The 24972-nt window shown below is 43.2% G+C and overlaps 1 protein-coding gene across 1 annotated transcript in view; it reads right to left on the minus strand.

The window, feature by feature from the left end:
• Positions 1–241: 241 nt before the first annotated feature.
• Positions 242–24972, minus strand: part of ASXL3 (ASXL transcriptional regulator 3) — a 196229-nt gene continuing 171498 nt past the window's right edge. Inside the window, exons 9-12 of the mRNA XM_070361800.1 lie at positions 22233–22329; positions 20076–20181; positions 11819–13778; positions 242–8614 (exon numbers count right to left, since the gene is read on the minus strand). Of these exons, the coding sequence (XP_070217901.1) occupies positions 4889–8614; positions 11819–13778; positions 20076–20181; positions 22233–22329 (5889 nt within the window). The 3' untranslated portion in view covers positions 242–4888. The remainder of the gene's footprint in view (positions 8615–11818; positions 13779–20075; positions 20182–22232; positions 22330–24972) is intronic.

A 24972-nucleotide genomic window follows, 5' to 3' on the forward strand; every position in this document is an offset into this window, starting at 1 on the left:
GAATTTTGAGAGGTAATTCATTTTGAAAGTTAAATATGGTAGTAACAATTTGTTTGACTTACCTGTCTTTTGGTATAAAGAATTAACAATATTTGTATGAAAACAAGAAGATTCAAATATATTTTTAAATAAGCATAATAGATATGGTTAATTTCAAAGAGGAAACCTTTGTAGTAATAGTTACAACTGTATGTTGAGAATTCACCATGCCAATGAGGGTAGAAATTTTAAGAGTATACGGTTTGTTCTCCTTATAAACTTTTTGTTAAGTAAAATTTTCAATGTATTTATTAATACATTTTATGTGTATGTATATTAACCACCTCATTTCATTAAAAATTCATATTAAAAATTAGAAATGACAATAATTTAAGGTTGAATTTCTTTATTTTCTCCCAGAATATTTTAATATTGAAACCCAAATCATTACTTTAGAGAAAGGGAAAAACAGAAACATGAAAAGACAAACATTTCATTTAACTTATGGTATCGTGAGCAGTCACTTTTTTAGGCAACACTTTTTTCTTTGTAGAAAAGAAATAAAAAACAAACAGCACCATTAAAGAATGCATGATCCCTGAATTCTAAACAAAACACTGCCTAAAAATTGTTTCAATGCTTGTTGCACTCCGTCACATTTAGTCAGGTATCAAAGCAAGCATAACAGTATTAAATTGTAGCAGTCTTACTGATTCAACTGCTCCCCCTTCTGAGGATTTTACACACCTTTTCTGAGTTTTTCCTGTGGGAATAATATATTCTTTGGTAGAGGGCTGAAGGAGGGTTGGACTTTGCTGTATGCTGATATAAAATGTCTGTGTACGTTCCGGGCCTTTGCCCCCCAATCTGTATTTGTCATGCATGTTATGTTTGGGTTGATTCACATTTTGCTGTTACACTGTAAGAGTAATACCGCCTTTTAAAAAAGGCATTAAATGGCTAATGTCAAACAGATGTAAACATTCAGAATACTGACCAAAGGGGAAAAAAGGGAAAAAAAATACACACACACACATTAAAAAAGTATACTGAAAATATGAGTCAGATTAGGTTTCCATGAAGCCAGGGGGAAAAATACAGCAGTACAAGAAAAATTATGGCAACCAAGTAAAGCACTTTCTTTGAAACATTCATGAACAGTACAAATACAACAAAGTTTTTTCTACAGTCTAAATTATTCTGCAACTATCAAAGAGAGTACAAAGCGAAATAGTATGTGCTATAAAAAAAAGCAGCTCCTTTAAATTATAGTAAAAATGCTTTTCGTTCGCTTTACAGTGACAAAGCATGAGGACTGAAGACAAGATTTTTTTTCTATTCAGTGACATTTTGGCTACATCGGCCCCTGACAGTCTGGTGAGTTCCTTTTCTAGGACTCTTCACATTGTTCTCTAGAAACATGGACAGTGACTCTGGGCTCTGCGTATTCGGTGGGCTCACTCCCTCCAGGCTGCTAGCCCGGTGCTGGCCTCCACACTACAGAGCAGATACGACCCTTAACTCGGCTTCAGCTTCTGTCACCTGGGATTTGACCAGACCCAGGAGGAACTGGGAAACCAAGGCCACAGTAACTTCCCCTTTAGAAATTGTGCGAGTGTTTGTAAAGGCCACGGGGCTGTAGCGTCTTGGATCCTTACTCTCGGCTGCCCTGCGAAGCACCATACGCACCAGCTTATGTCCATTTTGAACGAGTAAGACTCTCCAGCTCTAGAAGTCAACTAAACCTTCCACAGCGCATCCCCAAAACACATACCACCACAAAGTCTTTATAGCAACGAGGCTCAACCTCATGGGTTTGTTTTCAAGTTTGTTCCTTCAAACTAGACCTTAGCAGGGAAATAGTCTATGTAACTATGGTGCTCAGGTCTCCAATATTTCTGCTATTCTCACTTTGGGGAAGGAAAAATATTTTCATTCTGAAAATGACTCTTGCATGAGAACGTTCATATTAACATGCCCATTAGCTACCTAAATGTCTTTATACAACTTCAGGCAGATGTATATCATATAGGAGAGGGATCAGGGAATAGCAGTTTTCTTCCACCCCTGGTTTCAAAAGTGCTACTTAGGGAAATGCAACCTTTGTGAAAATAATAATTAAAAAAAATTCCATGATAGATGTGCAAGCTCTGTTCCTGATATGGATATCACAGTGTCCAATCACCAGGATAACACACATACTAAAATTTGCACATTATACCATGGTAAACATGTAGCAAATAATATACTCCATTTGCACACAGGCAGATATCAGTGGAAATCAGGACACTAAGAACTTGCTCACCTAATCCAAATATACTGGCTTTTGTATATATATTAAATGGCCATTCATAACATATCTGACCTATGTTTTACTTGTGAATTTTTCTTTTCCATCTTTCGAGCGCAAAGCTTTAATTCTTTAGTAATATAAACCATATGCAAACACTGGGAATTTAAACAAGGGCCAAAAAAGAACAAGGGCAGAGAAATATTATGCTCTTTGGAACAGAGTGATAGAATCCACATGTGATCAGCAACTGATTCTCCAAACTTACCATGTGAAAAATGAGAAAAGAGAGAAGGACACTTTTCTTTATTCCCAGTGAGTAACTTGCGGGCAATGTTTCACAATAATGGAACTGATAACGAGCTCAGTATCATATCAGCCTCAACTGTATCTCAAATGCAGAGTGCAAAGGTTTTGTAGACCAGAGTTTCAACTAGGTGCCAGTTACTAGGGTAATGTTGAATCTGCTGGTGTGGACAGTATCTGACACTGGTAGAGGAACAACTAAACTTGGAGGAAGGTGGTGGCATGCAAGTATCTATGTTTTAGGGGTGCCCCTATGTGAGCGTGCCCTTCCAAACCAACATCAGAGCCAAGCAGACCATAGAGACCCACTGATGAGGATACCACTCAAAGCCCCTGGTGCAGAGTGAACTAAGGATCCGCTGGAACTAATGCTGCCTTTCTTGGGAAGGGCTGGTTAAGTGCATTGCTAATATTCTCAGCCATTAATTCTGTTAATTTTAATGTGAAAAACAGAAATGACAGCAACTGAAGCACTGAACCTCGGCCACGGAGGTAGGCCTTATTTGCTTTGATTTCTTCCTAGGTATCTTTCACTATCAGCAATTTGTTAGTAAAAATGACATCTCTATCACTTAATAAAATTTGGCAACATCACAGTCATAAATATGGAGGGAAAAAAATATGCCATGGTTGACTACTATAAAAAAAATTGCAAGTTTTTTTTTTATCCCCAGGAATGTAATTTCCACTCATTTTAGTCGATTTTTAAGACGTAATTTAAGGGAATGTCAAAAGTTAACATTGATTAGGATGATCCCTTGTGAAAATAACTGTCATTCTTACCCTGAATACAGAAGATTCCCCCCCACGCCCAGATTTTCTACAGTCACAACCGACCAGTGGGTTAAAGGTACTCCGCATTTTGTGCTCTGTAATAGGAAGTTACAGTGGACATGGTGTTTGTTCTTTCATCTTCCCACAATGTGCATGTGCTTTTGAACTTGCTTTAGGGAACAGAGCCTGCTGAAACTACAGCTGTCCTCTGGCACGAGGGTGGCCGAAGTACATGGCATGCAACTCAAATACTCGACGCCCAGACTCTCGGCTAACACTGAGAACAGTTGTAAGATGCAGTATCCCTTTTTCAAAAGTAGTTCCACTACCCCAAATGTGAAGAATGCACTGAATTCACCTGAGGGTGGGGGGAAACAAAATCGTGGAACACCCAGAACAATTCTAAAGGACTAGTTCAGAGTCAAATGCAATTACAGAGATCGTGACTCATGAGGAAAAAACTCGTTTGGAAAAATGTCAACATTTCAGCCTTCTGGAGTCCCTTTCGTCATCAATGACACTTTTAAAAAGAAATGGCCAACCTCTGCAGAATCAGAAGTCAGAATGCAAGGATGTCATCAATAAAGGGCTATGATTATTTCCCCCCATCTCAATATCCAGTAACTGTATGAGAGTGAATAGAATGGACCGATATTTACATCATCAACCCATCTAGGTGTGTTTGCATACACAGCATTTTACTTGTTTGCTCTGAATTTTAGGGCATCTTTTTTCATACTTGCTCTTAGAAGCCACGCACAAAGCTCTGAAATCCTCTGGGCCTCTTACAGTCTCAGGTGTCAAGAGGTTTGAACCAGACTGCTGGGCAAGAGGCCCACACTGCAATTTCAGGTAGAAAAGACATTTCACTACGATGTGTGTACCATGTCCAATGCAGATCCAGGTAATCTGCCCGTCTCCGAAAAGAGTCAAAAGGGAGGAAAGAGAATAAGGACAGTGGAGTTCATTAATGGTATACCTCCTTTAATATCTCTTGTGATATGAGTAAATACAAGGAATCATACACTTAAATCAGATTCCCTTTGCCAAACAGAATGTCATCACTTATGGTGAAGGCAGATCCAAAGGAGTCAACTGTGGGAACCCTCACTGGAATGGTTTACCTGTAGAAGAATGCATCACCACCTCAAAATTGCTTTTACTGATCTCTTTCTACATCTCCATTTCTGGTTACCATGAAGTAATTAAATTGTCCTTTTCCTTGCTACACCTGGATTTTTTTTTCTTTTAAGCAACAAATTGGGAGGGAGCGACCTGTATACACACGCTTAGAAATTTTCCAGGAGTTGCGAATGGCAACTGAATATGCAAAAGACATGCTGCTGAGCCCCTTGGCTGGGATGCGATCTCGCCTCTCCCAGAAACGCCAGAAAACAATATGAGATAGAGAAAAGAGCCTCTGTTCCAAACTAAAATAAATTAGCACGGGATAGACCCCAGAGTGACGCAATGTGTTGTTGATGATGCCATTTGGCTTTTCCATAGAGGAAAAGGGATACTGCACCTTTCACTCGGCTTTTATCGCACAACCAGGCAAGCGACACAGAGTTTAGAAGGCCCTATGCAGTCGTCGTGGCAGAAGGCCCCGCAGCCTTTGCACACAATCATGGCTTTCAGCCGGCAAGAGCATTTCAGTTCCAATTCGTCCGCGTTGCTGCTGTCGGCAAAGTTCTGAACAGGCATCTGGGCGTTCTGAGCGGGCAGGCCCGTGGTGGGACTGGAGCCACTTCCCAAAACCCCAATGGACTTTTCAATGGCAGACGTGGCCCTTCTGAAGCTTGTGCTCCCGAAGTGGATGGTTGGATAGTTTCCACAGAGCTGCTGTTGTTGCTGCACCTGCATTTTCTGAGCAGCTAATTGGGTAAAAGGCTTTTGCGGCTCGGAAAGCAAATAGGAAGAGAAATCGGCATTTTTCAGCGCAAAGGCCTTCAACTGTTCTTTCATCTCATTCTGATCGTAGGAAACTTGTTTCATGCCCAGTTCGCAGCTGCTGCTTAAACCTTCCTCAAAAGAAAGAGGTTCCGATTTTATATTGCTACATATGCCCGTGGACTGAGGCCAACTGAGTCTCTTAGTGGTTTCCATGGTAACCGGTGGTTGTTTCTGCTCGGGTGGGACTTCTGGGTTCGGATGAGACGGAGGTAGTGGAGGAGGTGGCGGTGGTGGGGGCGGTGGGGGGGGCGGGGGCAGAGCCAAGGGGGGAGGGGGCGGAGGCGGCGGGAGATGCACCAGGGCCTTGTGTGGCATTCCGTGCGGGGTCCCCCCGACGTCATCACCTTCTTTAATCGGCACGTTGGGGGGTGCCATGTTGGCTAACCTCAGCTGGTGAGGCGCCGGGGAAAGGCCAACCTCCCCCAGTCCCTTCTGTTCAAGGTGCCTGTTGAAGGCGAATGAGCTACAGCCTGCTGAGGTCTTGGCAGAGGCCGGTAACAGAGCTGCTGGAGGAAGAGGGCCCCTGGGTGTCAGAGGCATTTGGTAAAACTGCTGTCTGTGCGAGGTCCCGGGGTCGGGATGGAAGCCCCCGTTCTTGTCGACGTGAAACAGGGTCTGCTGGAAGCTACACGAGGGGAGCAGCCGCTTCTGCTGTTTGACCTCAGGGCTGTGAGCAATCCTGCTCTGCGCAGGGTGCTTGTTCAGCCACTCCTGCTTCAGAGGCTGGCTGTGTGCCAGTGGACTCAGGCCGGAGCCGAGGACACAGGGGACTCCTTTCACGTCGGGGTCCGCCAGCAGTTTCCCCGGCTCGCATTTCACTTGCGTGTGCTCCCCCACGGTCCTGGCCACCCTCTTCTTGGGGTGGTTCTCTCGCTTCCTCATTTGGAGCGGTGCCAGGGCTCCGGCCAAGTAGCCCTTCCCATCTGGATTGGGCGAGCTGAGGGGCATTTCAACCACGTTCCTCTCCGGGGCTGCTTTACCCGCTGAGGTAGTCGGAAGAGGCAGGGGGAGCCTGTTGATCTCCAGCTTGGCTCCCAGTCTGGGCTGCGGCAACACTTTCTCCAGAGGTAGGTTGCCCTGGAGTAACTGTGTGACGAGGGGGTTGTTGGCCTCCACCGACGACAGACGGCAGCTGGAGTTCCCAGCGCTGGGCACCCGCTTCAGGTTGTCTGTGGCCAAAGAGACAGCCTCCTCCAGGGGCCCGGAGGCGGGGGCCTTCACGGTCTGCGGTGGCTGCACACTCGGGGCTGCCTCGGCGGCCGGAGCAGGCAGCTCGGAGCCGGGGAAGTCTTCGGTGTCCATCCTGAAGCCTTTGTCCACGTCGTGAGGTTCGGACTTCACGGGGAGCGTGACGCTTGTGATGAGATTCCGGGGCTGAAGTTCCACCACGTGTGAGTAGCTGGCATGCTCGGTCTTGATGGACTTGGGACAGCTCTGCTCCAGATAGTCCTTCTGTTTGCTGGAAGCCGGGTGGCTGGGTGGAGGCTGGCCCGTGCTCCGCATCCCGTCCTCACTCCAGCAGATCCGGCTGCCCGGGTTGTACGGGTGGCTACAGGTGGTGTCAGCTTCACTCTTGAACGCGGCTGAGCCACGCGCCTGCTCGGCAAAGCTGTGACTCGGGGGAGTCCCCTCTTTTAATTTATCGGGAATGACCAGGAGTCCTTCGCGAAGACCCGGACAAGTGGCCTTCATCGTCTGACTGTCTTGCTCGGCCACGGAAGCCGTGATGAAACTGGAACCGTGATCTCCGCCTTCAAGGGCCACCGGCTCAGGCCTGCTGATGACAGACACCTGAGGGCAAGCCATGGGTGGCCCGGCTGCCTCCGTCCTCCCGGCCCGGGTCTGGAGCTCCAAGCCAGCTTCCGTGCTCTCCAGGGAAACCGTCAGAGACAGGGTGGAGGTCAACGTGGTGCTGTGGTCCACGATGACCTTACAGGGGATCGATCGGTTTATGGCTGCTGGTGTGAAGCCGCCCGGGGTTGGCTGAGGTTTCCCAGAAGGGTCTCCCCTGTTCCGAGTCCCTGAAGTTTTGTCCAGGCTTTCGGCACTTAACTTGGGAGGGCTATCATAAGAGCTGATGGTCAGCATGCTTCCAGAAAACACTGCCACGGGTGGGCGTGCCACCAGGGCGTCAGTGACCGCAACGGGGTCCCTACAGCCGAGGGCGGCTCTCACAGTGCTGCCCATGGGCACAGTGGCCGGTTCTTCACTCCCAGGCATGGCTATCTTCTCAGAAGGGTATCTGTTGTTCATTCCCGTTGGGGGCATCAAAACAGAGCTAGAGGAGAGATGGTTGGGCAAGTTGCTTCCAATCGAGGGAGCTGGCACGGAGGTGTACTGAGCAGAGACGAGGCTGCCAGCACTGCTGCTGGGTACCAGTGCCAGCTGGTCATTGTGGGGGCTGGCCGAGCCTGAGCCCTCTGAGGGGGCGGGGAGAGGTGTGCTCTCCATACATTTTGGTATAATGGCTATGCATGGGGTATCCGTTCCCTGGATGGTTTTTAACATGCTTATGTTACAAGCAGAAATTGTAGCGTTTGCACTGTCAACAGACATTAGGACGGAGGATTTATCAACAGGACTCACAAAGGGATGCTCTTTAATTGCTCCCGACAGAGCAGTGCTGCAGACAGACGCGGGGACAGGATTTTTATTAAAAAGCATGGGCACACTGCTATTTTCAGAAGAGGTAGATGAAACCATTTTCTCAGGTAAGTGTGACACAGGTGTGTTTTCGTCAGAACTATGCACAGATAAGTCCGTAGCGGTTTCTGGAAGTTTCGTCGGGTTGAGAGGCTGCTGTAGAACCGTGGTGGTGTCCCGGAGGTGCGCGGCCTTGTTGCTGGGAGATCGGCAGTTCGGGTTGACAATGATGACGCCAGGCGAGCCTTCAATTTTTGTTTCAGGGGCAGGAGAGACGACGTCTAAGCTTGGAGGCCCTTCCTTTGGGCCGAGCTGGGGAGGCCCCCGGGGCTCTTTCGGGTTCTGGAAGAGGTGGGCTCGTGCTTGATGCTTAGCAAACAGCTTGGCCTTTGTCTGCTCTTTGATGTGCGCCAGGGTCCGGGCCTTCCCGCCCTCTCCGGGGCTCCCCATGGCACCTGAGACGATGCTGGCCGCAGCCGCCACAGCTGCAGCCGCCGCCGCCTCGCGCTGGGCCCTGGCTTGCTGCGCTCGGGCCTTGATGTCTGCCAGGGTCCGGGCTCCCGTGTTCCTCCCGCTACTGACCGAGGTGCTGGAAGACGCACGAGCCTCTGGTTTGGAGACGGGTTGGCTCTTGATGATAAAGGGTGGCCCGATTTTGGAAAGCTGGATCTACAGAAAGGAGGCGGGGGACGGGGGGTGGGGGTGGGGGGCAGAAATGAAAAGATAAAGTAAGCGTAAGGAGCACCGAAGAGGCGCATGTGCACATGATTCCAGAGGCGCATGCGAACGCAAGAGCAGGGAATAACCACGTTTTTAAAGGGGCCAACCCCTAAATCCAGGAATGGGCTTTTGGAGGTAAAAAAAAAAAAAAAAAAAAAAGCAACAATAAACGCAGCACGAATGTGAAAATTAAAAAAATTTAACCTGTTTTAATCTACAAAACATCAGTGACTTCATTTGGCATGGAAATGAAACATATTAAAGCATCACATGAATGGAAAGGAAGCCCAGGCTTCTTCAAATGAGGTAAACTAAAAAATAGTTAAGCTTTCGACTTATCTTCCTGGCTGTCATGAAAAAGTGGGACCTGGACTCTGTTTGAATTTACTGGTCTTAATCTGACATAAAGGAGAAAGCCCCAAGGAAGGCTCAAGACTAGAATTCTCAGCTGTGATCCCAGGCTGTGTACTTCAGTTTCTCCAACAACCTCCGAAGTAAAAGACTGTAGGTTTTATGTGGTCCCATACCACCTAGCCTGCTGCTTTATACATATAATAAGCACACAATATGAGTTTGTAAATTCAGTTGTAAAATGAGCCTGGCTATTTCCGGTCTATTTCCTTCGCAGAGCTGTTATAAAGAGGGAATGAGACTGTTTTTGTGAGAATGCTCTGCCTTCCAAAGGGATTTTGTTATTAGCAGTATGTTTTATTGAAAGCAAGGGCAACTCTAGTTTTCTGCCTCCAAAATAACATGGGTTGGGCAGTTTATTTTGGAAATCCAGTGTGCTGAATTACATACATGTCCCAACACACACTGTTCACTTACTCATGCTGAGACACGCATATGTGTGTGCTCAATCGTTAAGTCATGTCTGACTCTTTGCAACCCCATGGAATGCAGCCTGCCAGGATCCTCTCTGTCCATGGGATTTTCTAGGCAAGAATACTGGAGTGGGCTGCTATTTCCTCCTCCGAGGGATCTTCCCAATCCAGGGATTAAACTTGCGTCTTCTGCATGGCAGGCGGATTCTTTACCACTGAGCCACCAAGGAAGCCCAAGAGATGCACAGTTGTCACCAAATTCATGCAGCCTAAGACCTAACACCTAACTGTGGTGTTGGAGAAGACTCTTGAGAGTCCCTTGGACTACAAGGAGATCCAACCAGTCCATTCTGAAGGAGATCAGCCCTGGGATTTCTTTGGAAGGAATGATGCTAAAGCTGAAACTCCAGTACTTTGGCCACCTCATGCGAAGAGTTGACTCATTGGAAAAGACTCTGATGCTGGGAGGGATTGAGGGCAGGAGGAGAAGGGGACAGAGGATGAGACGGCTGGATGGCATCACTGACTCCATGGACATGAGTCTCAGTGAACTCCAGGAGTTGGTGATGGCCAGGGAGGCCTGGTGTGCTGCGATTCATGGGGTCACAAAGAGTCAGACACTGAAGACCTAACAACCAATATCCCAAAGCAATGGCCTGTGATGTGCTAGCCACTGAGAATGTTCACAGAGTCACAGATTTATGGAGCTGGAAGGGATCTAGTTAAAGCCCTTAATGTACAGCTGCAAACACTGAGCCTGTGGAGATAGGCTGCTCTGGGGTCCTCTAACCAGAGCATGATGGAGACTTTCAGCCCCCTGTTCTCTTCTGTTGACATGTACTATGCTCCCTTTTATTCTGTCCTCTAGAAAAAAGATTTTTCCTAGAAAACTTACATCTCTCTTCTTAACATTTGTGCACTTACATATGTTGACATTATAAACATGTGACACATACTACAAGATCATTTCAACTTGGAATTATCCTTTAGAACTTTGGAAGGTGGAATTATTTTCCTGAGCTCTCATTTCTCATTTTCAAACATGTGCTGGTTCTCTTCTAATCCAAAGGCTCCAAAGAAAGATAAATTTAGAAAAGGATTTCAGCTTTTCAAGTACTTCCCTTCATTTAAAAAATTAGAAACATCAAGCCTAACAAACAACAAATTTGTTTTATCTAACTAATCCACGTATGTTTACATAAAGGTATATATCACTTTGAAAAACAGCTTTTGACAAAAAACAGGATACTTCAATGTATTATATACTTGTATATATGTCTATACTTAAACATATTATACTTAAAAGTATTTCCTAGGGGAAGCATTCTTATTATATTTGTCTTTCCATTGCTTCATAAATGAAAATGCATAGCAGGGTTTTAATGGGAGCTTAATGTTCATCTTTTGTATCTCCAGAATCTTATTTAATAGGGAATGATTCATTACACAGAATAACTACAATCACACCCTTAAAAGTCAACCTTAGGGAGATTAAGAGTCCCTATTACAAGTAGATGTCAGAGCAGAATAAAATAAAAAGACATGAAGAAAAACAAAGGCTGTTTGTTTATAATTCTTTGAATCAATCTTAATTTTCAGTTCACTTAGGCAGATTCAATTATATAAAAGGTTGGTTTTCTGAGAGTTAAAATCTACCTGGGAATCAAAATAAAAAGTGTAATTAGGAATGTTTGTCTACAGGTTTTATTATTTTGTGAAGTCAAATACTTCTTTAACTATCTTGGAAATAAAATAGTAGCATTTGTATACATGTATATCTATGGCATTTTCCTCTGGGTTTGCAAAGCAATTTCATTTATTTATTCAAGAAGTATTTAATGAAGGTCTTTCAGAAGCCAGGCCCTCTCTGCTAGGCAGTGTGGTGTGTGGGGAGTTCAATGTTTGTTGGCAAATGAATGAAGGGGTAATACATACCTTCATTTCTTGAGTGCATGCCTCTGACTTGATCACTACTGTCTCTAGTTCTGCTAACTTTTATAGAATGATGAATTAACCTTCAAATTTATGTAGATCTCTGTCCTACATCTTGGAGTCCCCCAAAGGCCATGTTATCTGAGTGGCCTGTGGGCTCCTCCAGGCCCAGTTCTCCCTGTTCATTTGATTTTTCCCTTAAATGCCCAGGTCTAAATATATACATGTATCTAAACTTACTGTATGAACTCAATGCAGTCTGAAAAAGAATCACTTAGTATCAGACTGGCGCTGGGAGTATTGGAGTATAAACTGTGACATTTACTTTTGAAAAATGAAATATCTGAATAGGAAAAGCCTATCTATGGAATTTTTCGTTAAAAAAAAAATACCATACCTTGAGAGGTGGGACCCTTGGCTCCTCTCTTGGGGGTGGCTCTTTCTCAGGTGGGCTGCTGGACGAGATGTTCCGTCCAGCAGATGACTGGTCATCGTCTATCCTAGCCCTCTTCTCCTTACAAATCCCGAAGCTGTGATGCTCTGCAGTTTTCCTCTTTGATATTTCAGATTCTCTGCTTTCATTTCTTACCCCATCTGGGGACTTGGAGGGCTCTGACAACTTGGAAGAATGTGAGTTCTCCAGCCGATTCTGTGAGCTCCCCTGCTTATGCATTTTATTTCTAGAGCCTTCTGAAAATGAAGCCTTATCTACCGAGGAGACGTATTGTTTGTCCTGTAGTTTACCTGATGGGACCTCATTTCCCTTACTCTCTATCTCTTCAGAAAAGACGGGTAAGTCCAATGGTGAAGACATCCCTTTCTTTTCTGCTCTTTGCAGGACATTATGATTTTTCACTTTGATCATTTCTGTAGAAGGAAGTTCCGGAATTGAAGTGGGATAGGATTTCTCAGTTTCAACGTGTGATTTACAAGGCTGCTGATTCAGGGTGTTACTGTGTAATTCTTCTGATGAATACGCTTCAGGAGCAATTGAAGAAGAAGCCATTTTGATGGGTTCAGGAGCATCTGATAGAATCTTCTGTGGAGAGGTAACGCCCTCTCCCAAGGGCTTGGCAAGAGCAGAACCTTCGTCTTTCTGCGGGGAGGGTGGTTCTTCGGATACGGAAGTGGACTTTCTTTGTTGATGCACCATTCTTTCATTCATGGAAGAACTGGAAACTGGAGATGTTTCTGAAGGAAGTGGCAAACTGGATATAAAAGTGGTCTCGGGCGTGAGAAGCATGGAAGACACTGAAGAAGTTTCTGACGTCAAAGGTAAATCAGACATGGGTGAAGTTTCTGATGTTAAAGGTAAATTTGATACTGGGGATGCTTCCGATGTCAAAGGTAAATTGGACATCAAAGATGCTTCTGATGTCTCAGGTGAGGTGGATATTGGAGAGATTTCTGACAGCAAAGATGCATGAAGATTTTCATCAGCGGCATTTCTCTGATTATATTTGTCCACATTTTCAGTGCTGGACACCTCAGAACAAAACGTTGTCTCAAGGGAGGTTGGAGTACACGGCTCTTCTGAAGTGCATTGGTTTTCCCCTCCTGGGGATGTCAGACTGGCACAGGCTCCCTCTGGGCTCTCAGAAGAGAAGGACGTCTCAGAGACGCAGGCATTTTCAGAAAGCTGCTCATCGGGCTCACTCTGCAGCTCCATATCCACAGCAATTCCTTCACTTGGAAATCGGCCTTCTAGGGATGATGACCCCGTTTTAATTTCTGGAGTGTTGGTCTCTAGTGCAATTTCTGGCTCCTTATGTTCTGTGTCACTAACATGAGTCATGGATAAAGTGGAAGGAATGAGCGAGTCACAGACTTCCAGCTGATCAATGACAACCGACATCTCTTCCTGGGGAGATTCTGATTTCTCTTCCACGTTAACTTCGATAGGAGGCAAAGTTTCCAAAACATCATTCATCATAACACAAGATTCCACATGATCTTCAGGAGGTGCTAATTGTGGCTCTTCATGAGAGGTGACTGGACTTTCCGACTCCTCAGAAAATTCAGGTATTGTCTTGTGATTCTCATCCTGGCACTCACAGATGCTGGTCTCGACCTCTTCTGCAATTTCCTCCTGAATCACGGATTCTTCAGGGATCAAGATGTCCTCTGATTCTGATTCTGTCATTACATCTTTACCTACATCTACCATTGGACAGAGCGTAGCACAGAATTCAGGCTCTGGAGAAGTTGGGCTTTTCAAGCTTTTTGGCTGTTCTTTCAAGGGAGTCTGTGCAGAAAGACTGGGAAGGCCAGGGGTCCCACAGGAAGAACTACTTTCAGCGCCATCAGTGTTTGGTCCAGATGTGAGCTTTACAGAGTCCTCTCTTGACATGCCCAGCCTGAACAGAAATTAGAAATACTAAATTATTGTTCAACCACAAAACATGAAAGGTACAACTTGGATCTCTCACCAAATATAGCATTCATAGAAGTAAATGCATCAAATTAATTTTATTATCACTAAGTAGCATGCTTAGCCTATGTAAACTAGTTTATGATGGCTTAGGTTTTCTACTGCTTTTATGTGCTCAATTGCTCAGTTGTGTCCAACTCTTTGCGACCCCATGGACTGCAGCCCGCCAGGCTCCTCTGCTCCTCTCCTCTTCAAGCAAGAATACTGGAGTGGGTTGTCATTTCCTTCTCCACAGGATCTTCCTGACCCAGGGATCAAACCTGCATCTCCTGTACTGGCAGGCAATTCTTTACCATTGAGCCACGTGGGAAGACTGCTTTTATAATCATACCTAAAATAAACTCTGCATGCATGCTCACTCAGTCATGTCTAACTCTTTTGCAACTCCATGGACTTCAGACTGCCAGGCTCCTCTGTCTATGGGATTCTCCAGGTAAAAATACTGGAGTGGGTTGCCATTTCCTCCTCTAGGGGATCTTCCTGACCCAGGGACTGAATTCATGTCTCCTATGGCTCCTGCTTTGATAGGCAGATTCTGTACCACTGAGCCATCTGGGAAGCCCCAAAATAAACTTCTGGTTTTAAAAAAAGTATTGATTTTTATTCTATAAGCAAGGAAATATCAACCTTACCAAGTATTAGTAATAAGAAAATTGCATAGTACAAAAGATTAAAAAAATATGGGCTGAAAGGCAAAAGAATATAAAAAAATCTAAACTTTTATACTCAGGAAGTAGAAATATATCCTTATAGTAGAAAATCTCATAGTCCTCAAAAGATGCAACATAACCAAATAATTAAAATAAATGGAAGATGGGTACGTTGTAAAATTCTACAACTGAAATGACTTCCAAAGATTAAGTTCTCTTAACCCAATGTAAAAGATGTCCATCACCTTATTTTAGTATCTAAATGTCTAACCTAAGATATGATGGAAATTTCTTTAAAGAATAATAAATATGGTTGGGGTCATCAAAGTTGATTCCACTAGATTACATCTGTGTGAGACAAGACATTTCAGTTCTTTCATGTAGATCTCTTACAGTAAAAATATTCCATAAAAAGATAGTATAGAATATCAAGAAATAGCCCAGGCCATAAGACAAAGTTCATCAGAATTATGATTGATAATATTGTAAATCACTATTTCCTATCATACTAAGTTACAATGTTAGCATCAGATGGTAGGGAAATATGCTGTTCTAAATGAAGTTAAATTAGAGTGCAGGCAATTACAAGGATGAGCAGGAGAGAGAATATTCCCAGAGGAAGAAACATATTTGAATGAGGAAATAGAGCTGTAACAGGAAAATACCTCAGTGAAATCTTCTTCAACCTTTTACTTAAATCCTCAGAATAAAAAGGAAGTAAGAAAGAATGTGCTTTTGGGGTATTTTTTCATTGCCTTCTTCACTAAATTTCAGAAAGCTGAGAAAGAAAGATAGAGGATACTTCCTTCATAATTAGTCTCTCTTCTTTCAACTTTCCCTACGATGGGTTCAAATTAAACCACAGTTTATATTATGCTAAGAAGGAAAGAATAATATAACTACACAACAGATGAATTTAGAACAGAAAAATCAGCTGGATACAAGGTCTCCTGAGGCCAGATCAAGTAAAGATATCACTGATACTAGATTAGATAGAGAATATACAAAACCTACCCACCAGCAGCCAAATTTCAGCTAGATGAGTCACAAGGATATTATTAAATATATACTATAATTTTGGGTTAGCATATTCATAACATCTACATAAGTAATTAAAACAAATTTAAGACAGTACTGTATCAAAAATCCTAAAGGAAATCAACCCTGAATATTCACTGGAAGGACTGATGCTGAAGCTAAAGCTCCCATACTTTGGCCACCTGATGTGAAGAGCTAACTCACTGGAAAAGAACCTGATGCTAGGAAAAACTGAGGGCAAAAGAAGAAAGGGGTAGCAGAGGATGAGATGGTTGGATGGCATCACTGACTCAATGGACACAAGTTTGAGCAAACTCCAGGAGATGCTGAAGGACAGGGAAGCATGGTGTGCTGCAGTCCACGAGGTCGCAAAGAGTCAGACACGACTTAGCGACTGAACGACAACCCTGGATTAAAGGCAGAGTAAGCCAGTACGAACCAAAATAAAGGTCACAAAGAGCAGAAAACTAAATCAGACAGATCTTAACTAAAGGGGAGTTTCAGTGGTAACATTCTTGGGAGAACTCAGAGCAATGAGAAGGCACATGGTCTCAGTCAACTGAAAATTATCTGATGGGAGGAAAATATCCCTCCTGTATTGAGGGAATATAGGTAATCTCAGAGTAAGAAAATTAGAAGGGCAGTCAATGAAATGTCCAAAATGCACCAGTCATCCAGTATGTAATCAAAGATCAGAAAAGATAAGCAAGAAGTCCAGGGAGGTAATGGGACAGAAACTCTATGGATAAACTATAACAAGGAAAGGGTCAATTAAATCAAAGAACTGTTGTATTCAGAACTCAGTGACACTGCTGGGGAGTCATGTTTATGCACAGCATTGTAGCTATCACCTTCCAGGGCAGGAGCCCCCAAATTTCATGCCAAAAATTGTAGATGTGTGAATTTTTCTGAGAAGGATTTGCAGGATTAAGACACTGAGCAAATTACTTAACCATACTGTGTACACCTGGGGAAATCAGTTTCACTGCCTCTCCGTTTCCTAATCCCCCTTTAAAAAAAAAAAAAAAAAAAAGAGTAATAATGGTATCCACCTTATAGGACAGTTGAGAAGATTAAGTGAAACAATATTTGCAAAGCTCTTAGAAACCTATTAGAGCCTGAATATGCTCAGTGATTATCTGCTGACTGAGGAAAAGTCTCTGTGTGGTCTTACATCATGGGCTGTCTGACAGTGTGTGTGGTACAAAGACAATGGTTGATGAAGACTGAGCTGATAGAAGAACAAGCCCAACACACGAGAAAAACTAAGGACAGGTTCTTTGGAGGTGACTGTCTTGCTTATGCTTCTCCCATTACTGACAAGAATGTTCCCAACACTCTCTTTGTCAGAAAAGACAGGAAGGCAGGGTTCTTAATCTTGCTGGACATCAGCGTGATAGAGAAGCATCTAAAAATACAGATTCCAGGGTTCAACTCCTGGAGATCCCCAATCAGTATGCCTAGGGTGTGTGTCCTAAATCGGTATCTAATCTGTTTTTTAATGTAATTAGTTTATTTATGGTTGCACTGGGTCCTTGCTGCTGTGTGCGGGCTCTCTCCAGTTTTGGCAAGTGGGGGCTACTCTTTGTTATGGGGCCTGGACTTCCTACTGTGGTGGCTTCTCTTGTCGTGGAGACAGGCTCCAGGTGCATGGGCTTCGTTAGTTGTAGCACGTGGACTCAACAGTTGTAGCACAAGGGCTTAGTTGCCCTGCGGCATGTGGAATCTTCCCAGCCTAGGGATTGAACCTGTGTCCCTTGCGTTGGCAGGCAGATTCTTAACCACTGGACCACCAGAAAAGTCTTGTATCTAGTTTTGAAAGCTGCAATGAGGACTGTGATGCCAGCAGGCTTGAGTAATAGTGCTAGTAATAATATAAGAAGGCTGATAACTAGCCTGCCACAATTTTAATTTTTGAGAAAGGAGATTACAGCCTTTTAGTTTTGCTTAAATATGTATATGCATCTGAGGTCTCAGGGCAGCAACTGAAAAGGAGCCTTCCTCCTCTTGAGGATGGCTACTTAGGACAATTCACCAGGGATGAGGCACACTCATGTGAGACTCCCTCTGACATTTTTCCTCATTTACAGGGGAGTTTTGTGAAATTAGATCAAACGGTACAAGCTGTATCGCCTACAATCATCTTAGTGTCTTCTATACAAAACACCACTTTCAAGCATCAGTTATGTTTGTGAGAATTAAAGCACAGATTCTTCTACCTAAGATGATTTAAAGTGAGTGAAAGTCGCTCAGTCAGTCATGTCCGACTCTTTGTGACCCCATGGACTGTATATGCAGTCCATGGAATTCTCCAGGTCAGAATACTGGAGTGTGTTGCCATTCCCTTCTCCAGGGGATCTTCCCAACCCAGATCTCCCGCATTGCAGGTGGGATTCTTTACCAGCTGAGCCGTGAGGGAAGCCCAAGATGATCTAAAGTTACTGTCAACTGTCAGCTCTTAAATCCCTCTTTTTTTCTTACAAATCTGATTATCTGTGAGACTCCAATTCTGCTCAAGGAGAATGTGTCCCTGTTAACTGGGAGGCAAAGGAGAGAATGCTTTCAATTTAGTTCAGTCACTACCACGCTTATCTACATCTGGTATTATCTTTTAAAACACACACAAATCAAAATAATAAATCAAAAAGTGGTTATACCCTCCTACACTGTTGATGAGAATGTAAATTGGTTCAGCTACTATGGAAAACAGCATGAAGAGTCCTCAAAAAAATAAAAATACCGTTGTCATATAAGGCAATAATCCCACTCCTGGGCAAAGATTCAGACAAAACTATAATTCAGAAAGATACATGCACCCCAATGTTCACAGCAGCACTGCTGAAAATAGCCAAGATGTGAAAACAACCTGAATGTCCACTGACAGATGAGCAGATAAAGAAGATGTGGCGCATAAACACAATGGAATACTGCTGCTGCTGCTAAGTCGCTTCAGTCGTGTCCGACTCTGTGCGACCCCATAGACGGCAGCCCACCAGGCTCCCCCGTCCCTGGGATTCTCCAGGCAAGAACACTGGAGTGGGTTGCCACTGCCTTCTCCAATGCATGAAAATAAAAAGTGAAAGTGAAGTCGCTCAGTTGTGTCCGACTCTTAGCGACCCCATGGACTGCAGCCCACCAGGCTCCTCCGTCCACGGGATTTTCCAGACAAGAGAACTGGAGTGGGGTGCCACTGCCTTCTCTGCAATGGAATTCTACTCGGTCATAAAACCTAATGGAATAATATCATTTGCAGCAACATGGATGGACCTAGAAATTACCACCCTAAAAGTTAAGTTGGAGAAGGCAACGGCACCCCACTCCAGTACTCTTGCCTGGAAAATCCCAGGACGGGGGAGCCTGGTGGGCTGCCGTCTATGGGGTCGCACAGAGTCGGACACGACTGAAGCGACTTAGCAGCAAAAGTTAAGTCAGACGTTTACAGTATGTCATCACTTATATGTGGAATCTAAAATATGACACAAATGAACTTGTCTACAAAAGAGACACAGACACAGATAACAGACTTGTGGCTGCCAAGGGGTAGGAGAGAGATGGACTGGGATTTGACATTAGCAGATGCAAAGCATTATATACAGGATGGATATAACAAGGTCTTACTGTATCACATGGTGGTGGTTTAGTTGCTAAGTGTGTACAACCCTTGAGATTCCATGGACTGTAGCCCGCCAGGCTCCTCTGTCCATGGGATTCTCCAGGCAAGAATACTGGAGTGGGTTGCCATTTCCTTCTCCAGGGGATCTTCCCAACCCAGGGATCGAACTTCGGTTTCCTACATGCAAGTAGTCTCCTGGCTTGCAGGTGGATTCTTTACTGACTGAGTCACTAGGGAAGTCCATATATCACATGGATGGAGCTATATTCAACACCCTATGATAATCCATAATGGAAAAGAATATAAAAAAGAATGTATAATATATATTTCTTATACATACATACACTGAATCACCCTTGTAGAGCAGAAATTATTACAACACTGCAAATCAACTATCCTTGAGTAAAATAAAGTTTTTTTTTTTTTTTAAAGTGGTTATAGAGAAAGAGGAAAATGGACAGAGCAATAGATAGTACTTCAGGCTTTCCTTAAAATAAGGACTAAACAAATGTATACTCAGAGTCAACATTTTTGGAAAAATGTGAGAAATAAATATGTATCTAAGGCTGCTTATCTCTAATGATTCATTAATGAAAATACTTAGACTAAAAAAATAGCAGATTTTTACTAAAATCCAGTTAAGAAAGACAAAATTGACTTCTCTGGAATTCATGTGCTATTTTCAGTCCAAAATGAATTTTCATGGACAAGTTATAAACCATTGAAAATGCATTTAAAAAAAATTTAAGTGCTGATGTGTCACTATAATTTTACCTGCAATTTCTTGCACTGAGGGACTATTGCCTTTTATCACAGGTTTATTAAGTTTTACGGCACATGAGTGTGCTGTGTGAACAAAGAGAATTACATTTTCATTTCCTTCTAAGAGAAATGACACACAAAAAAATGCTGTAGTACTTACTTTTCTCCATAAAACCTTTCAAAGAATTTTTCTTTCCAAGGTTCTGTTTTCTTTTCCTTTTCAATTTCTTGCCTTATCCGCAATTGCATTTCTGGAGTAAACTCTCCTAGAAAGAAAATGCTTAGATATTGAGGAAAAGCTGTCATATCTTTTGCCAATTAATAAAGAGAATATGTAACTAATTTGAGTAAAGGTTTATAAATACTGAAAAGTAACAGGTTGAGTGCTAATGATATTTCTACGGCTTCTCCTTTTATGAACATCACTCCGTCACTTAGTCGCAGACAGACTTGAAAGCTTTAGTAAATGTACTGTGTACTAGAGGCGGTAAATGAAACTGTATATTCAGTGTCCTTGATGAAACCAGTCTGGTGAACCCAAAAGCACACCATTGAGTATAATAATACAAGGTGGAACGCCCTATAGAAGCCATAAGTAAGAATATTCATAAATGTAGGGAAAGTACTTAACTCTGCCTAAATCGATTAAGAAAGACCATCTACAGAAACTGAGTCTTAAGTTAGCCTTTGAAAGATGACCACGCTTTCATAAAGTCATTAGCTCACAACGCACAGAGATATGAATATATATATTTATGTTCTTTTAAGAGGCCAATTGTGAGTAAAATACAGGATGAAATGGAATAGGAAAGATAGGCTGCGGTCAATTAACCAATACATGTTTTAAAGAGAGCCCTGAATGTTTTTCTGTAAGAGACTGAGGGAGGTCCTGGCGGTGTTCGGGGAGGGAGAAAAAGGGCCAAATAAGCAACTTAGAAACTGGCAGGCAGGCTACTAGGTAGCACAGACGAGAGAAGGAGAGTACAGTCAGGCCAACATCTTGAGAACGTTGAAGAACATGCAGATTCAAAAACACAAGTTCCTAACCAGATGGACCTGGGGAGAAGGGAGAGGATCAAAGATATCATTACGGTTTCTGAGTTAAGAGCTGTGAGAAAAGGGATGATCTTAGCAGATAGAAGGCAGAAGAAATGGTAGACATTTAAAAGGAATAGAATTTAATGCTGGCATTTAGGTTTTAAGGGGCTTGATGCTAGGAAGATCCTGCAGACTTGTGGAACGGAGCACTGAGCACTGGGAAAGAGTAGCTGAAGACAATTTTGGACGTTTTCAGCTTATGGGCCACAGCTGGAATCCTGGTGCTGAATAAGGCTGCTCAGAGTACATGAAGAGTTATAAAAGCGAAGAACAGGGAAGAGAATGGTGGAGGCATCACTATTACCAGCAGGTGAAAGAACAGGAGCTCCTGAAGGAAGCCGAGAGAAGGCTGTCAGAAAGGTACCCGGGACGTAACCTAAGACATATTATGAATGTCTAGTGGAAATGGCTTCAGCCACTCTGGTGAAAGAAAAAGCACACAGTTGACTATAATAACGTAGAAAACCCTGTAAAAGCCACAATAAAAAATGTAGTAAAAGTACAGAGAGGGAAAGCACTTATTTCTGCCTAAAGCAATTAGGGAAGACCATGCATAGAAGCTGATTCTCGAGTTAGCTTCTGAAAAGTGACCAAGCTTTCATAAAGTAATTAGCTCACAAGAAACAGAGATACGAATATGTACTGCATGGGGTGGAAAACAAGTGAGATACTGGAGAAGCAACATGAAAGGCAGGACAGAGGAAAGGAAACTGGACTTTAAAATCAGAAAGCAATTCATATTCTCTAGAAAGAACTGTTTCCATTGTGTAAGACTGGGCCACTCCCAGCCGTAACAATGTGCGCGGGGAAGGGAGTAAAAATGTGACACTGGATATTTTCTAGTCTTTCAAGAAGGAAGGATAAGGCAAAGTGTGCCTTCAGGGGAGGACAATATTAAAAGAAGATTCTTCAGAGTCTTAGGCCTTAAGAAAATATATAATATATCAAACATATAATTAAAATGATTATTCCAAAGAATATCTTGCTATATCAAACTGTTATCATGTTCTAGATAATGCTATGCTTTCTTCAAAAATCCTGGACATCAAAATTGCCAAGAATAATAAGAGAATTAATGAAGTCATTTGAAATAGGATGTGAGTTTTAATTCAAGTATACTTCAGTGGGGGAAATGACTTGGGAATCAGAGAAGAGTGCAAATCTCAGAACAGTATGTGTACTCAGATCTGTCAAATAATAATGGAAAATAGAAATTTACCTTCTGCCAGTCGCTGTTTCCAGCCTTGTGCTGCATATGCAAAGAATTCATTATTTAGAGCTGAAGTACTGAGGCGTAAAATTCCATCACTTCCCATCTAGGAAATAAGCCGACAAAAACAAGATTCCATCAAGAATAATTCAAAGCAAAAGTACGCAGGAAAGAAGCGAAAACTGAGGGTACGTGTGAGAGAGAGAGAAAATGAGAGACAGAAACAGCAGGGCAGGAGGCAGGGAGGAAAGGAAGGAATTTAACAAAAGATGAATCTCCTAGTAGGAAAACTGCACTGTTTACAGTGACTATTACAATGACTATATAGCAATTTAGGAATAAATTTAGCAATGTATTAGGCATTTCCATTATCAGTGGTGAGTACAACAAATGTATGAGGTTTAATCAAAGAAGTTTTCTATCTTTATCATTTTAATGTGCTTTAAGTGGTACTGAATTAAAAATCAAGATATGCGCACACCTTTAGATTGAGTTTTTTAAAATTAAATTTTCTGAATTTTTTGTGAAAGCTAAAGAAATCTAGTCTGATCACTTGGATTCTTCCACTGTCTGAGGTTTAGACAACAGAAAGTTCTGGAGCATATTAAAACACACCCACACTCTCATACATACCTCTCTCTCTCTTCTTCTCACCTCTCTGGTTGCACACACAAAACAGGTATACAAAGTTTAAAAGCAGTATATGCTATATGCTACTAATGTTTCCCTCAAATATTTTTAAAATTCATGAATAGAAGAGATTCAGAGAAGCATCACCAAACTGGATGCTTTTTTTAACTTTCCAACTATTTACAACATCTTTTCTGGGTATATATTCTGCCTGCTGAGACGGGATAAAAAGAACTAGTGTGTCCTTGGCTGACTTTGTAAGTAGCTGTGGAGTGAAGAGAGAACATATAAAAAGTTAAACAATGCCAAAAATTAGGTGAGTGGGAATTAAAAAGGACAAAAAAAAGTTAGGGAAGATATCTAGGTGGACCTGAGTAGTTGAGAAGAACTTGATGCCAGAGGTGAAATGGGTTAGGGTCTTGGGAGATTAACAGGATTGGGACAGGATGGTTTTATATAAAGCATACAGTACAGAGTGTAGACTGGGTTGTGGACACAGGATGTCACAATCAGCAACTGGACGGTTCATGAAGAGGTGAAGATGTTTTAGTCTGCTACTCAAAGGCTTGGCAAACTGTAGCTCCAGTTATATTTTCAAAGATTTCTTTTTATTCTCACAAACACACTCATATCCTAAGCTCTAAGAAGTCTCTGCCATCTGAAAACACACTCAGATTTCTTATCACCATGTTTTCATTCGTTTTTTTTTTGTGTGTGTGTGTTCTTTTCACTCCATTTTCACCCAAAGAAATGCTGTCCCTCTTTTAAAATTTAACTCAAACCATGACTTCATGAACGTGTCAGCTGAACCATCATTCAGGAGCAAAGGAGAAAACTGAGTCGAAAACTAAATCTTATACTGCTGCTGCTGAGTCGCGTCAGTTGTGTCCGACTCTGTGCGACCCCACAGACGGCAGCCCACCAGGCTCCCCCATCCCTGAGATTCTCCAGGCAAGAACACTGGAGTGGGTTGCCATTTCCTTCTCCAATGCATGAAAGTGAAAAGTGAAAGTGAAGTCGCTCAGTCATGTCTGACCCTCAGCGACCCCATGGACTGCAGCCTTCCAGGTTCCTCCATCCATGGGATTTTCCAGGCAAGAGTACTGGAGTGGGGTGCCATTGCCTTCTCTGAAATCTTATACTACCTACTCTAAATGTAATCTCTTGTTGTCATTCAGTCGTTCAGTCGTGTATGACTCTTTGTAACCCTATGGACTGTAGCACCAGGCTCTTCTGTCCTTCACTGTCTTGGAGTTTGTGCAAATGCATGTCCATGGAGTCAGTGATGCCATCCAAATATCTCATCCTCTGGTACCCCCTTTTCCTCCTGACCTAAATGGAATAATGGTCAAAAAATCCAGAGAAGAGAGGCACTGAACAGATGTGACATAAGCTGAATGCTGCCATCACGACAGCCACAGATTAGAGATCTTGAATTTCCTTACCTAAGATACTGATAACCACACTAAAATATTTAATCCACTTGGAAAATTTACAAGACTGTTCACTCATGGATTCACCATTTCCTCCCAATGATTTCATCTTATTGCATGCGTGCATGTTCAGTTGCTTCAGTCATGTCTGACTCTTGCGAGCCCATGGACTGTAGCCCCCTGGCTCCTTTGTTCATGGAATTCTCCAGGCAAGGATACTGTAGTGGGTTGCCACTTCCTTCTCTAGGAGATCTTCCCGACCCAGGGATCGAACCAGCATCTTCTGTGTCTCTTGCATTGGCAAGTGGGTTCTTTACCACTCACGCCACCTGGGAAGCCCAGATACTTATCAAGTCACTTACATGAACCTGTGTATCTGGCACTCATCTGGGTGCAGGCAATACAGCTGCAGTAGAAGGAAAAGCCTCTACCCTCATTTTCGAATACACTCCGCATACAGCAGATGCTTCTGGTCCCTGTATCTCTCCCACCCACCTGGGCTCAGCACAGTTGTGATGTCTGGTGACACTGCCATGCCAGTCCCCACCTCAGCGTCTCACCACAGCCCCAAAACGGGAGTGGATAAACTGGACAATTCTAGGACACCACCTTTTGGGATGCGGTTATGAACTGAAGCAAAGGAGGCCACTTGGTGCTGTGTCCCCAACAGTTAGAACAAGTAGGTG

This window comes from Bos mutus, chromosome 24, assembly GCF_027580195.1.
Source record: "Bos mutus isolate GX-2022 chromosome 24, NWIPB_WYAK_1.1, whole genome shotgun sequence".
Taxonomy (NCBI): domain Eukaryota; kingdom Metazoa; phylum Chordata; class Mammalia; order Artiodactyla; family Bovidae; genus Bos; species Bos mutus.